We start from the raw sequence: 13,899 nt of genomic DNA, 5'->3' as shown, positions 1-13,899 counted from the left end.
CGTTTGAGGGAGGCATCAGAGCCGCTTGCCCTCCAGGATGAGAAGAAACAGCGGAAATGCGGGCAGCCGAACCCGGCCCAAGACCTGCTTGAGACTAAAGGGAACCTGGGGGAGGTGACTGCATTCACAGCGCTGGGAAGTTGCATGAAACCTGGAGTTGGGGCTCCGAGTCCCCAACCCCACTGCGGGGCACATAGTTTGCAGATGCTTTGGCAGCAGTCACCAGGAGTCCTGCCGGCCCGGCTGCCCAAGGTGCGGGGTGCTGCCGCACACCCTGGTGCTGCTGGGTGTTTGCACTGCTCTGAGGGCACCACATTGCTGAGGGTCCGGGGGCCCAGAGATGCTTCAGCCCAGTCGCGTTTGTGGTGAGGCAGGGGCTGATGGTCCTGCTGCCCACACCGCACTGCTGCCCCGGGCCCTGGCAGCCTCCCAGGCCCCTGATATCCTGCCTGCACAAGGAGGGGGGAGATGGGGTCCAGCCAGATCACTAGGAAAAGGGCTGGCGTGGGCAGCCAGGGCAGCCAGTGGGATGGTCTGGAGGCACAGGGGGCCATGGTACGGGGAGGCCCCACTTCCCAGCGGGGTGCAGAGCTCCCTGCCTGGCTAAGTCCAGGGGACAAGAAGGGGCCACACAGCAAGGACAGCCACTGGGACAGCCCTGGGGCCAAAACAGGTGCTGTGGAGCCACCAGCCCCAGGCCAGGAGGGCAAGCGAGGCCAGGAGAGGCTGTGCCAAGTGAAGCATAGGCGAAGGCAAAGTGGCCGACGTGGCCCATGCCAGCTGGCGCCCAGCGTGGGCTGGGGACGCAACCTGGGTGCACTGGGCCGGGTGCTGCACGGCCCCAGAGGCCACGTGCCCCGATGAGGCCAGCTCTGCCTGAGGCGCTGGGGTTGGGTCTGTGCCTGGGGCAGAGCTGCCCTGCAGAGGAGATGAGCGTGTCCGCTCACAGCCCAGCGCCGGCGTGAGTCATTGTCTGGGCTAAACGAAAACACGTGTCCAGCCTCGTACGCGCTCCTCACTCGCTCACAGAGGTGCCTGACACTGTAAACAGGGGCAGGGGGGGGCCAGCCTGGCTGGGCTCTCGGGAGGGCCCCCATCCCCACCAGCTCTTTGCACCAAGGGTGCTCCCACCCAACCACAGCCTGCCACTGCATCAACAGGCCCCCTCCTCCCCCAAGCACAGCTGGTCCCCAAAGCGGGGCAGCTGGGAGGCACAGGGGGCCCAAGGCCCCCCCTGAACCGCAGCAGCCGGTCCCAGCTCTCTGATGCCCTGCCTGCTGGCAGAGCTGCACGAGGGGAAGGGTGTTAACAGGGACCCCCAGCTGAAGGGAGACACCCAGACGGCCCAAACGTGTTTTGGTGTCAGCTAGGGGCTTCTGCCCGGAGCTACAAGGCAGCCACTTATCAAGCTGCACTTCTGCCTGCTCCCACCCGCACCGGGTCCCTCCGACAGCAGCTCTGCTGGCAGCATTCCCGCAGGCACCCGGGTCTGCTGCAAGGTCGCCCTGACATCGCATTGGACACATTCCTGGGGGACCCTGGACCACAGCCCAGCTCCAGGGAGGAGGGCCCGCTTCTGCAGCCAGGGTTGCGGAAGGTCCTGGCACCGCCATCGCATCGTCTCCCGCCAGCTGCCCTGTGCCTGCAGCTCTCCCCTGCCAAACTGGGGTGCACCGCAGAGCTAAACACTGGCCCTAGTGCCTCGCTGGTGGCTGGTGTGAAGCTGTGCTGCCCTGCGAACCGGGCCAGGGGCTCGGCTGAGCCAGAGGAGCTTGGGCCAGGCCAGGAGCTGCAACTCTTGCAGTTAGCGGGGTGGGGAGGAGGCCCCGGCGGCCTGCAGATGCCCATGTTTCGCACTTTTGGCTCCCAAGACCTGTACAAGTTCCTCCTGGGGGGCCGCAGGCTGCTGCTGCGATTTCACAACACCGCTGGCGAGCTCGGGAAGGGCTCCCTGGCCAGAAAAGCCTGGGGCTGCTGCGAACACTTCCCAGCTGCTTCCGGCCTTGGGAAGCCAAGCTGGTGCTTCTGGCTCTCCCTCCTGTGCCGAGTATGGCAGCCCTTGGAGCAGGCGTGGGCCGCCAGCTCCCGGCGGCTTCTGTCCAGGTCCCGGCTCTTCCTGGAGCTGACAGCTCTGGGTCTAGAGGCACCGCCAGGGCCTGAGCTGTGCAAGCCAGAGCTGGGAGAAGATACACGGCCAGCAAACCATGTACCTCCTAGACCTGCAGCTGGGAATGGCATGGGGCCAAGCACAGGGATGTGCCCACTTTACACCCGGCCACAGCTGTTGACCCCATCAGTCACTTGGGGCCACACTCACTTCCCTCAGTCCCGCCAGCAGAGCTGCTGTGCCGGTACAGCAGCGCCAGGAGTGGCCCTGGCTGCCGGTGCTTGAGGCCACTAAAAGCCTCTTCCCTGGTGCTACTGAAAGTGCGGGTAATGCTGCGTCCCCCTCGGTGACCGGGGCAGAGGGACACGGCCGCAGTCCCCTCCCACGTGAGACTTTCCCCAGTGCTCAGGGCTGTTCGTCACCCCAGCCGCCCACTCACCCAGCTTACAGGAAAAGGGAAGGAAGACCAGCTCCTGGGTAAAAAGCGTGATGAAATCCCCCGTGGCTATGACATTGCAGACAGCTCTCGCCTGCCCTGGCTGTGACACCCTGCTGTGGCCCCATCCCCCCTAGTCACCCTGACCCCAGGAAGATCAGGAACAGGGCACGATCCTGCCAGTTGTGCCCTCAAGGATGCTCCTCCCCATAGGGATGCTTGTCCCCATGTCTCCGGTACATTCCCAGTCAGGTGCTGAGGACATGGATCAGAGGTTCTCCTGCAGGGTGGCCCCAGGACAGGCTGCCAGAGTGGCTGGGCTCCAGGGCCTGGGTCAGACCCATTCCCCCAGGTACCAGGACAGGCCCACTGCTCCATCTGGACACTCGCTCCTCCACCTGGGGAGCACCGCAGCATGGTGGGACACAAGGCAGAGCTGGGGCTCAGGCTCCTCCTCGGCTGCAAAACCGGAGCCTGGATGTCACCAGAACCACTGACTTGCCACAGGGGGTTTCTGTCACAATTAAGGGCTGGACGCTAATGGCTGCAGCGCGGGGCCTGCCCGGGGAACCGGCGCAAGGGGACTTTGCCATCTGTCTCCTGGGCTGGGGCTTGCAGCACCCTGTGGTGGCAGTCCCTTGCCACCAGGTGCCACTGCCGAAACACTCGCACCACGCCTGCTGCAGCAGAGCCAACACTTTACAGGAGACGACGCCAAGGCCAACTACAGAGCTGGGAGCGCTGCCCAGCATCCCTCGGCAGAGCGCCCGGCTAGGAGCATGCTGGCAGGGCCTGCCCCAGCGCCCCTCGGCCTCCCTCACCCCTCCAGTCCAGTGCAAAAGTCGGTTAAATAAACTCAATGCCCTCGTATTTCACGCTCCCAATCCTGGTCTCTGGCAGGAGGAAGCGCCCGTCCAGCGTGAAGGCCATGATGTAGCTGGCGATCTTGCCGTTGTCCTCTTCCGATTTCAGCGCCACGATGATCTGGTCGTCCGTGTCCGGGATGAACTTGAAGGAGGAGAAGCCGTGGGTGGGGACCACTTCGCCCACACGTCCCACCGTCACATCCCCGAAGTCCTGGGTGGAGCTCAGCAGCAGGTTGGTGCCTCGCCGCTCGTCCGCCTTCTCGTTGTATCGCTCGTGGCTGGCGCGGCGCGGCAGGAAGAACCAGCGCTGCAGGGTGTCGCTCCAGGAGGCTGACTCATGGATTAGGTAACCTGCGGCAGGGAGCAGTGTCTGATGGCACGGGGCAAAATGGGGCACCTGCCAGGCTGGGGCAGGACCCTTCCCCGCTCCAAAAGGCAACGCAGCCGGGGAGGTCGCAGCCCCGCGCAGGCAACCACTGTTGCAAACGTTTCCGCCTCTTCCTGCCCCACTGTCTGTGCAGCAGCTCCCCCAGTCCCTCCCAGAGCCGGGCAGGGGCACCCTGGCATGACCTCCTCTGCCCACTGGCTAAGCCACCCTTGAGCTGCTCATGGCCCAAACAGGGGAGAAAACTGGCCAGGGCAGGCTATGGCCTCTCTGCCAGGACAGGGGGAGGTCTGTCGCCTCCAGCGTCCTTTAAATCTCACACCAGTCCCAGTATCTATGGGTAGGGAGACCTCAGCCCCAGAGCCCGCAGAGGTTATGGGACATAGGGTGGCAGGAGGAAGCCTTGATCAGTACCTGGGGGTCGGATCCCCGCTGCAGCCCTCAGTGCGTTGTAGTTCGCCACCCAGTTCTCATGGCTGACGTCACCCTTGTAGCCAATGACCTTCACCCACTCGGGGTTCTCGTTCACCACTTCTCCCATCGTCGTCGTCCACTCCTTGCCCAGTCCCCCCACATAGAGGTGCTCGTCCTTCACCGCCAGCCACTCTGCCTTGAAGCCTGCAGTGGAGAGAGCGGCATGAGCTGGGGCTTGGCCAGGACACAGACATCACACCGGTTCCCACTCCCCTGACCGCCACACCAGACGGCCCAGTGCTGGGCACAGCCTTCCCCCATGCAGCCAGCCAGACCCTGGGCAGGAATTGCCCCAGGCCCAGCTGGGCTTACAGGGTCACAGAAAAGCTGCACCCCACCCCAGTAAACCACAAAAAGCCAAAGGCTTCACTGCTCTGCATCTGCGGGGCAGGACAGGGGAGCTCACCTTTGCCCACTGTGCCGTCCCCATCTGGGAGGATCACCCAGGGCACCACCTTGTTGCCCTCAATCTGGTAGACCACTCCTGTCCGGTCGTCCACGGCGTACAGCTTCCCGTTGAAGACGACCAGCTCGGAGAGCTCCATGCCCCTGCCCTTCTCAGCCAGGTGGGACTGCAGCACGCTCTCATCTTTGTCCCACTCCACTGTCACGCTGTCCCCACTGTCCGACAGCACCAGGTAGCCCTTCTTCAGGTAACTGAACCAGGTGTGCTCCTCAGAGCCCCGGGACTGTGTATCCAGGTCTGCGATGACTCCAATGCGGTAGCGCACACCCTCGGGGTTTCTCTGAGGTGGGGACAGTGGGTAGGTGTCATTGTAGCGGTCCCCTGCCTGCAGGCTGAGCTGCCAGTTACGAGGATTGGGAGGGATGGGCCGTGCTGGGGAGGACCGGTGCAAGCAGAAAAGCAGCAGCACAAACCCCACGCAGGCTGACGACAGCACGATGGCCTTCCAGCGCAGTCGGAAGCGGGGGTCAGCACCCTTGGTCATGGACGCGAGGACAGGCAGGCCACCCACGCTGATCCGGAGGGGGCTCATAGACTCATGGCAGGGCGGGACGGGCATCAGACTGGGGGCGAGGAGAACCTGGTGGCAAAGAGGGGAGGAACAGGTCAGAAAGCTGGAGCCTGGCGCTGCACTGAGCTTGGGGGGCAGCAGGGCACAGCTACGAGGTAGAGACGAGGGGGCCCATCCCCTCTCCTGCAGCAGGAGAAGGTGCTGCCGTCTTGCGCAGGGAAGAGCCAGCAGGCCAAGGGGGCTGCTTTGCTGCTGGAGCCACTCTCAGCCCCTTCTGACCCCCCCTCTGTATTCCCAGACCAGAACAAGCCCTGGTGTGTTGGCAGGCACGCACAACCTGCTCAGCACCTCTACCTGCCGCAGGGTCCGCAGCAGGGAGTTGAGGCACCCTGGCCTGGGCTGAGCCCCTGGAACCTATGTTGGGGCGTCCTGCTGAGCAGCGTCCCCACACAGGCCCAGGAGGTAGGAGGTTCCCTTCCAGCAGCAAGGATGACCCTTGCTGTCTCCGGAGCAGGGTCCAGCTAGCGAGTGCCGAGCATGTCCCCAGGCCCCACAGGGATACCGGGAGACACGTGGCAGCTCCGCCCGAGCAGGATGCCAATGCCTGAGCAGGAAGCGCAGCGCCCGGGTCCAAGGGACAAATACCCTGACCTGCCCAGCCTTAAAGTCGCAGCAGCCCCCCCCACCCCTGCCCACGGTCATAGCATCTCCTCTGGGCAGGACTCGCAGATGGGTACCTTCAGCCCACCCCGGGCTGTGCCCACCCGCAGTGCCAGGGCACCGGCAGTGCCTCTCCCTGCCACCTCCTTCCGTGCAGTGCAGGGGACGCTGCAGCTCCCGGCTCTCCTGCAGACGGGCGCTCCAGGTGGTGCTGGGAGCAAGCAGCCCCCCGGGACTGGAAGCTTCCCCAACACCACCCACTCTCACCCCATGCCATGCAGCATGGGGCAAGGACCCCAGGCCCGGGGCAGGGCAGAGGACAGCTGCCAGCCCAGCGCTGTCCCCAAAGAGCCCATTACTGGCTGCGGTGGGGCCCCGGGCCTGGTACTGGGCACGGGCCGTGCTCCCCGCAGGCGGCCGTGCCGCGGGGCTTTCAATGTGCCTTTCAGCAGCCCGAGGTGTGAACAGAGGCTGCATTGAGCGTGGGGGGCCGAGCCCCGGGCAGGCGGGTGTGCTCCGGGCCACGGGAGAGTCCGGGAGGGACGGCTGCTCGCCCCGGGGCCCCGCTGTGGCAGGGGATGGACCCCGCGGGGAGGGAGCACCCACTCCGTCCTGCCGAGACCCCCGAGCATCGCCCTCGGCAGGGCGCCGGGGACCCCGCTCGGTGCACTGGCCCCCGCCGCGGCTGTAGGGACCCCAGCACCCGCCCTGAGCACCGCCACGGGAGCCCCCCCGACCATGGACACGGGGGGAACCACCCCCCTAGGCACGGTCACGAGGACCCCTCCCCCGGCCATGGACACGGGGACCACCTCGGCTCCGCCGGCCCCGCCCTTGAGGACCCCCGAGCCCCCTCCCCGAGCGAGCCGCCGGGAGGGCGGCCTGAGAGGGGCCTTGAGGGCCTCCGCGCCGCTGGCACCCTCCGCCCCGGGGCACAGCCCAGGGGACCCCGATGCTCCCGCCCGAACAGGGTGCTGGGGCCCGCGGTGCTCCCGCCCCAGCCCGGCGGGGACCCCCGTGCTGCAGGCCCGGCCCGGCTTTAGGGCCCCAGGGCGCGCCCCCCGCCCCGCTGTCCCCGCTCACCGCGGCGCCGCCCGAGCGCAGCCGCCCGCCTCCCCCGCGCGCAGCCGCCGCCGCCGCCGCCGCCGCCGCCTACAGCTCCCGGCAGGCCCCGCGCACCGCCACGGCAGCGGCCAAACGGCCGCGGCGGGAACTACAACTCCCAGCAGCCCCCGCGCGCCACCGACCCTATTGTACACCCTCCCCAGCCGCGCCGCGGGGCATGCTGGGAGCTGCAGTCCGCCCCGCGGCCTGCTCCGCCCCCGAACCGGGCCCGGCCAGCCCCGACACCCCTCCCGCCCCCCCGACCCACGCACGGGCGGTTGGAGCCCAGCGACGGGAAGCCGCGCTGCGGGGGGAGAAGGCGGCCCTGCCCCCGGGGTGGGCCTAGCCCGGCTGTCCGGTGGGCACGACCCCGGTGCAGGCTGGCCCCTGCCCGCGGCTTCTTCTACCGCGCCAGCGCTGGCCCGGACGCGCCCCGTGTCCCCCCACCACTTGGGGTGCGGGAACAGATCCTGCCTAGTGCCATGGGACACCCGTGCGTGTCTGGCTGCCAGCGGCCGCTCACAAAAGGCCCGTCACTGGTCGGGGCTGGGCAGGCTCCGGTACCCCCTGGGGCTGGGGAACAGCCGGCGGTTCTCCCGGTGTGGGGCAGGGTCCTGCCCCGAGGCACTGCTGCAGCCGTCGGGGTCCCAGCCCCCGCCCCCCCCCACTGACACCAGTGAAGCCCCTGGCACATGCCGCCCCCGTTCCCTGACCTCGGGCCAGCGACGGTCGTGGCCGCGGGCCCGGTGCTGGCACACGCAGGGAGCACACATGGTTAACGCCGGCCGCCCGCGCTGCCGGGCTCACATCTGGCAGTGGGAGGGCTGCGCGCCTCGTCCCGCTCCTCTGCTGCCTCCTTTACTTTCTAGAAAGTGCATTTCCGCCCAGGCCGAGGGAGAAGAGGCAGCCGGAGCGGGAGGCAGCAGCCGATCTGTCCCGGGCAGGCTCTGCCCCGTGCCCAGGGGCTGGCAGGGCAGCACCGGGGGGATGCTCTAGGAAAGAAAGGCAGCGCCAAGAAGGAACAGCCCTACCCCAGAGGTAGGTGGGGGGCAGATTTTTTTTTTGGGGGGGGGGGGGGGGGGGGGGGGGGAGGAGGGGGCGGCCTGCAGGCCTGGGGACCGGCAACCCAGCACTGCACCTTGTTGCATACCCATCTGTGGGCACTGTTGGCGACGGGCGCTGCGGCATCGGTGTGGATTCACCCAGGAGGCAGCTCTGCCTTGCCAAGTGCATGGGTGCCCTGGGGCACATCCAGTGAGGGGGACTGGTGTGTCCCCCTGCCCCTAGTCTGGCCAGTTGAGTGAGGCCCCTGCCCTACCCAAAAACAGGGCGGTGGGGAGCCCAGGGCTGAACCTCACAGCCCAACTCACAGCAGCTCTGGGAGGACAGTCACTGGGAGAGGGTTACTGCTGGAGCCTGCAGCACCGGCTTGACCCTGCACAGATCCACTGCGAGTCCCCCAGCCCTGCCTCAGCCAGTCCCCACGAGAATCTCAAACCCAGGGCTGGGCCACCCCCGGGCATGTCGGGGGGGGGGGGGGGGGGGGGGGGCAGGGAACAACACACACACAGTGTCTGCTGGGGTCCCCAGCACAATGTGTGGCTGGTGCTGCTGGGTGCCGTGGGAGCTAGAGGGGTGCAACCACCCTGCTGGTCCTTTACCACAGCTGCCCTGTGCAGCTCCCACCCTGCTGCCCACAGGGTCTGCGCTGTTCCAGGGGTACAAACAGCTCTGCAGCCATTCCAGCTGCTGCAGCAAAAAGTGGGGGGGAGCCATCCCACCAGCACAACCCCAGAGGCATCCCAGCTCTGGCTGCTGCAGCTCAGGGAGGGCTGCATCCACCCCCCTGAGCAGGGAGGTTGAGGTGGGTGTGCAGGTCCTGCTGCCTCCACACAGCGCCTGCCGCTCTTAGCCCCCTCCTCCCTCTCTCAGGGTTTGCTCTTGTTTCATCCTGGTCTTCATCGCCACCTGGAATGTATTTCAGGATGTTTTGACTTGCAGTCCCAAGGCTTCAGCAGCCACTGAATTTAAATCTCCAAACTGCTCCTGGAGAGCATCCAACCCTAACAGGAAAAACAGCGTCCCTTCAGCGGGACGGTATATGCCCATGCGTACGCGGGCACTTCCCACCCAGCGTGCCTGCAGGGTGCAGGGGGAAACACACACTCAGGGGCTCTGGCAAGCCCTGCACACTGCTGGTGGGTGCACTGTGCTGCCAATGGCGCTGAGCAGGCACAGCGTGCTCACCTCCATTTCCAGCCCTACGACAGCCTGGGAAGCATGCTGCCTTTCTCAGTCAGAATTTCCTGGTGAAGGATTTCTTCTCCTCATGGAGCAGTTCCCTGTGAAGCTGCTTTTTCCCCAGGGTTGAGCCTGCTTCAGGTCCCAGGAGAACATCTGGATGGTCCCAGAGCTGAGGGAAAACCACAGGCTTCCTGAAACCCTGGTGGGCTGCATGCCATGCTCACTGGCATGTGGCTGGCACAGCCAGAGGCCAAACAGAGTGCAGAGAGCCAGGGCCAAGGCTGCCCTGGATGATATCTGCTCACAAGCCCCTGACTGGCCTCCTCTGTGCTTCTATCCATGGATCTGCTTTTTCCCCTGCCCACAGAGCTGAGCATGGGCAGGCACCAGGCCAGGGTGCAGGCATGGAGGATGCAGCGCCAGGCTGCCCGCATGCAGTGCCCACAGCCCTGCCTCTCCCCATACCCAGCAGCACCAGTGGGACATGGGCCAAGATAATGGGGTGAGAGGCAGGGGGGACAGAGACAGGGGTACATAGGCACCCAGGAAGCACATGAGGGGACAGACCCTTTACGGAGGGTGTGAGCAGTGGGAAAGCCCTTGGGAGCCTTTCCCCATTCCTCCTCCCCTTCCCGGCCCCAGCAAAGGTGACTCATAAGCCAGGCATCCACCCTGGCCTCGAACACCCTCTGCGCCCGCTGCCGGAGCATGGCCACCCGGTCCCTGGACCCCACCAGCCCCCATGCTCGGGAGACAACGGTAACAGCCTGCCCACAGGCTGGCCCAGCCTGGCAATCACTGATTGGGGACCCAGTGCTCAGAGAGCAGACATTCACCAAAACAACAGGATTCAGCCCCAAAATACTTCCCCGTGGTCTGGCCCACCTCCTGAACGCAGGGCTGTGCAGGGCCCTTTGTGCCTTGGGGCAGGCGCTCTGGGATCCTGGGAAATGATCCCATCCATCCTGTGGAGCATGGCCAGTCAGTGCAGGGGGGGGACAGTGTTTGGGGAGGGGAGAAAGGCAAAGGCCATACCCCTTCGGGAAGGCACCTGACAGAGACAAGAGCCTGGCAAACAGCCTTCCCCATCCCAGCACTGCAAGACTCCAGCATGGCAGGGTGTGGGATCAGGCAGCCCACACCTGCAGCCCTGTGCCTGTCCAGTCGTGGCCCAGCACCGCCTTGGACCCTGCTGCTGCGGGCAGTGCCACACACGTGTTTGGCCATGGCTGTGCCTTTGGGGCGAGGTGCTGTGGGCCCAGCCCCATGCCTCAAGCGGACACAACTGTGATAAGGCAGGGAAGGGCAGCGGAGCTGCCCAGGTTGTGCCGTGGTGCCACCAGCTACTGCAAATATTAGCTTTGGCCCCACGCAGGGTGGGGGTTCCCAGGAAGGTTTCTCCCCATGGCAGCTGGCTCACAGCTGGGGCTGCCAGCCCACACCCATGTCTCCAGAGAAGTGGGTCTTGTCTCCTTGCAAACTCTCAGACTGAAGGCTGGCAGCTCCTGGGGCACAGGAGACCCTTTCAAGGGGTCTGGGCAGCCTGCGCTGCAGGCATCCTTGCATGGTCTGGGGCAGGAGGAGGGATGCAGACACCCTCCCCAGGCAGGGCTGGGGCCTCCCACAACAGACAGGGCTGCACCCCAACATTTGCCCCATGGCATCTGGAGCTGCCTGTAATTTTTTTCAGGTGCTGACACCCCAAGTTGCCACCCTTACGCATCCATGGGAGGCAGCTGAATCCAGGCTGAGTAGGAGCAGCAGTGCTTCACCCAGGGCTTGGACAGTCAGCCAGAAGCTGCTGCTCCATTCCACCCTTGGCTTCTCAGGTAATTCCCTCTTCCATGCATGCCAAGGCTCTGGGAGATGCATAGCCCCAGCTCCCAGCTTGTTGGTAAGCCCGGAGCCCCTCCACTGCCCCAAATGTGGGTCTCCCAGGGTGCTCACTGGAGCATCACCAAGGCACACAGCCCACCTAAAAGCAGCTGTTGAGGTACAGATGGTCCTTGCAGCTGCAAGAGACACCTGTACCCATGCTGTGGGCTCTGCTGCGGAAGGGCTGCTGCAAGAGTAGCCTTTTGGAGCTGGAAATACAGCTGTGCCCTGCCTGGGGCTGCATGGTGCACCAGGTCTTGTCCTGGGGACAGCGCAGGGCACAGCCAGGCTGGCACAGCTAGGCATCTCTGCAACTCCTGGCTCTCCCAGGCCTTGCTATCCCCCTTAGCCATCCCTGGCATCTCACAGGGCACTGCCACAGCATGGAGGGGCTTTGGGTGCTCCGTGTCCTGCTGCTTTCCTGCCTGCTGCTGTCCTCCCCTGTGGCGAGCCAAACTACCCCCAGCCCTGACCGGCATTTGCAGACAGACCCCGAGGAGGCACCGTCCCACCACCATGCTGCCAGGTGAGGGGACCCCTGGGCCAGGGTGTTTTGCAGCCAGGGCCAGGGCAGTCCTGGCACTGCAAAGGGCCCTGGCCCCCACCCGTAGCTCCCTGTTGTGCTTTGCTTTCTGCCCTCCCCAGGGCCACACGGGAGCAGAAAGCCAGCAGTGCCCAGGAGGGGCTGCCCCCGCGGCCCCGCTGCGTTCGCTGCTGCGAGCCACCCGATCAGCGCTTCTCCTACCCCCAGTACCAGCCCCTGCCTCAAATCAACATGACCATCCTGAAAGGTGAGGGCTGGCAAGATCCCATGCTGCGGCGCTGCCCGCAGCCAAACCTGCGGCCCAGGTACCCCATGCTGCTGGGCACCACCAGTCTGCCTGGTCTGCCAGCATCACCCCAGGGCCAGCGCAAAGCCAGGCTCCCAGTACCAGCTCTCTGGGATGCCAGTCTCACACAAACTGCGAGTGAGAAGCCAGAGCTGGTGCCTGCGGTCCAGCACCCTGCACAGGCAGGGGGGCGGTGGGCAGGAGACATTCCTGGGCAGGAGCTGCTTCTGCTCTGGTGGCCTCTGGGCAGCAGCTTTGGAGGCAGAATCAGAGCCCAGGGAGGGGGCAGGGGCTGGGGGCATTCCCTGTTGTCTTCATCCCTTTCTGTCAGGGAGAGGGGCTTCCAGGGCACTGGATTTAGAGGTGGCACCAGCCCCTTACAGCACAACTATCCTTCCTGCTTTGCCCAGGTGAGAAGGGGGACCGCGGCGAGCGAGGCATGCAGGGCAAGTTTGGCAAGACAGGGGTGGCTGGCAGCAGGGGCCATGCAGGGCCCAAGGGACAGAAGGGCAGCATGGGTGCCCCGGGGGAGCGCTGCAAGAGCCACTATGCTGCCTTCTCGGTGGGCCGCAAGAAACCCTTGCACAGCAACGACTACTACCAGACACTCATCTTTGACACGGAGTTTGTCAACCTCTACGACCACTTCAACATGTTCACGGGCAAGTTTTACTGCTATGTCCCCGGGATCTACTACTTCAGCCTCAATGTGCACACTTGGAACCAGAAGGAGACATACCTGCACATCATGCGCAATGGGGTGGAGGTGGTGATCCTCTACGCCCAGGTGAGCGACCGCAGCATCATGCAGAGCCAAAGCGTCATGCTGGAGCTGCAGGAGCAGGATGAGGTCTGGGTGCGGCTCTACAAGGGTGAGCGCGAGAATGCTGTCTTCAGCGATGAGTACGACACTTACATCACTTTCAGTGGCCACCTTATCAAGTACAGCGGGGACCCCTGAGCACCTGGTCCACCCTGCTCCTCCTCTTCCCCTGGGGGAGGTGTCCAAGGAGCCCCTGTCGCCCTCTCACCCTGGGCATATGTCCTGCCATTAAGCTGTTAGCCCTTTTACATGCCACTACCCCCAGCAGCTGTGCAAGTGTGTGAATACCCCCACATCCAGCTCCTCGAGGCCAATTGGATGCACCTGGAGGAGTTGAAGCCATTTCCAGCCTCTGCTGCATTTGTAACCTGGGCAGTGGCCACTTACCTGGGGCAAGCAGGGAGCTCATCCCCACCTGTGTCTGCTTCAGAGCTAGGTTTGCTGGGGAACAGGCATTCGTGGTACCAGCTGAACGGGTTTGACTGGCAGTACCCTGGTGTAAGGCAGTGCAGACACATGCACTGTGTTCCTCCCTTGCCCCACTTGCACTATGCCATGCTCTGCAGCCTCCTTCTCCTGGAAAGGGGCAGATGGTGTTCAGCACCCAGCAGTAAAGGCAATAAAACCACTAAGGGTCCCTCCTCCCTTCTGCAGAGCTGGGTCCCAACGGCATGGATGGTGCAGCATGGTGCTGGGTACTCTCTGGGGTGGCACTTTACCCAAATGCTCCCATGGGGAAGCAGATTGCATCAGTTCCCCCCCACTGCAGCCTCTACTCGGTGCCAACGCTGCCGAGGAGGGGCTGGCTCCCCACCGGCAGCCCTGGGTGCAGGGCCTTTGGCCTCAGCTGCTTCCTCTTCAGTTAGATTATCTGCTGGCCAGGCTTTGTATTTTTGTAGATGCAATGGCAGAGTGGGGGCTCAGGGCAGTGTACTGCTACCCACCCTCTGTACAGCTTGTGACCACATTAAACATCCCACAATTTCAACTCCTACTCACGCTTCCAGTGCATCCTCTTGCTTTGATGCGTGTGGGACCCTCAAGCAGCTCAGGGCAGGTTCCCAATCCCAGAGTGCAGGGGCTCCCCGAGAGCCATATGCTGGCACGGTGCTGCTAAG

At 64.7% G+C, this 13,899-nt stretch overlaps 3 protein-coding genes across 3 annotated transcripts in view; 2 read left to right on the top strand and 1 right to left on the bottom strand.

Moving 5' to 3' along the window:
* Positions 1 to 13,899, top strand: part of LOC126043458 (uncharacterized) — a 237,956-nt gene that overhangs the window by 28,954 nt on the left and 195,103 nt on the right. The window lies entirely within an intron of this gene.
* CANT1 (calcium activated nucleotidase 1) lies at positions 2,679 to 7,084 on the bottom strand. Its single transcript, XM_049811903.1, has 4 exons — positions 6,989 to 7,084; positions 4,675 to 5,314; positions 4,209 to 4,412; positions 2,679 to 3,760 (listed from the first exon to the last, which is right to left on the bottom strand). Exons 2-4 carry the CDS (start codon positions 5,291 to 5,293, stop codon positions 3,390 to 3,392), a joined length of 1,194 nt encoding a protein of 397 aa, XP_049667860.1. The 5' UTR covers positions 5,294 to 5,314; positions 6,989 to 7,084; the 3' UTR covers positions 2,679 to 3,389.
* C1QTNF1 (C1q and TNF related 1) lies at positions 7,854 to 13,763 on the top strand. Its single transcript, XM_049811910.1, has 5 exons — positions 7,854 to 8,047; positions 10,944 to 11,082; positions 11,498 to 11,654; positions 11,774 to 11,919; positions 12,369 to 13,763. The coding sequence occupies exons 3-5, from the start codon at positions 11,512 to 11,514 to the stop codon at positions 12,917 to 12,919; spliced, it is 840 nt and encodes a 279-aa protein (XP_049667867.1). The 5' UTR covers positions 7,854 to 8,047; positions 10,944 to 11,082; positions 11,498 to 11,511; the 3' UTR covers positions 12,920 to 13,763.

The sequence above is a fragment of the Accipiter gentilis genome, chromosome 10, assembly GCF_929443795.1.
Source record: "Accipiter gentilis chromosome 10, bAccGen1.1, whole genome shotgun sequence".
NCBI classification, from domain to species: domain Eukaryota; kingdom Metazoa; phylum Chordata; class Aves; order Accipitriformes; family Accipitridae; genus Astur; species Astur gentilis.
Note: the sequence above shows the minus strand (reverse complement) of the source record. Positions and strands in the feature narration are given on the sequence as shown.

Excerpts from the sequence above, each read along its gene's own strand:
- CANT1 (XM_049811903.1), bottom strand. The coding sequence starts at position 5,293 with ATGCCCGTCCCGCCCTGCCATGAGTCTATGAGCCCCCTCCGGATCAGC. Across the intron at positions 4,413-4,674 it reads GGACGGCACAGTGGGCAAAG|GCTTCAAGGCAGAGTGGCTG; the intron begins GTGAGCTCCCCT and ends TCTCCACTGCAG. Across the intron at positions 3,761-4,208 it reads AGCGGGGATCCGACCCCCAG|GTTACCTAATCCATGAGTCA; the intron begins GTACTGATCAAG and ends TCCCTGCCGCAG.
- C1QTNF1 (XM_049811910.1), top strand. The coding sequence starts at position 11,512 with ATGGAGGGGCTTTGGGTGCTCCGTGTCCTGCTGCTTTCCTGCCTGCTG. Across the intron at positions 11,655-11,773 it reads TCCCACCACCATGCTGCCAG|GGCCACACGGGAGCAGAAAG; the intron begins GTGAGGGGACCC and ends TGCCCTCCCCAG. Across the intron at positions 11,920-12,368 it reads CAACATGACCATCCTGAAAG|GTGAGAAGGGGGACCGCGGC; the intron begins GTGAGGGCTGGC and ends TGCTTTGCCCAG.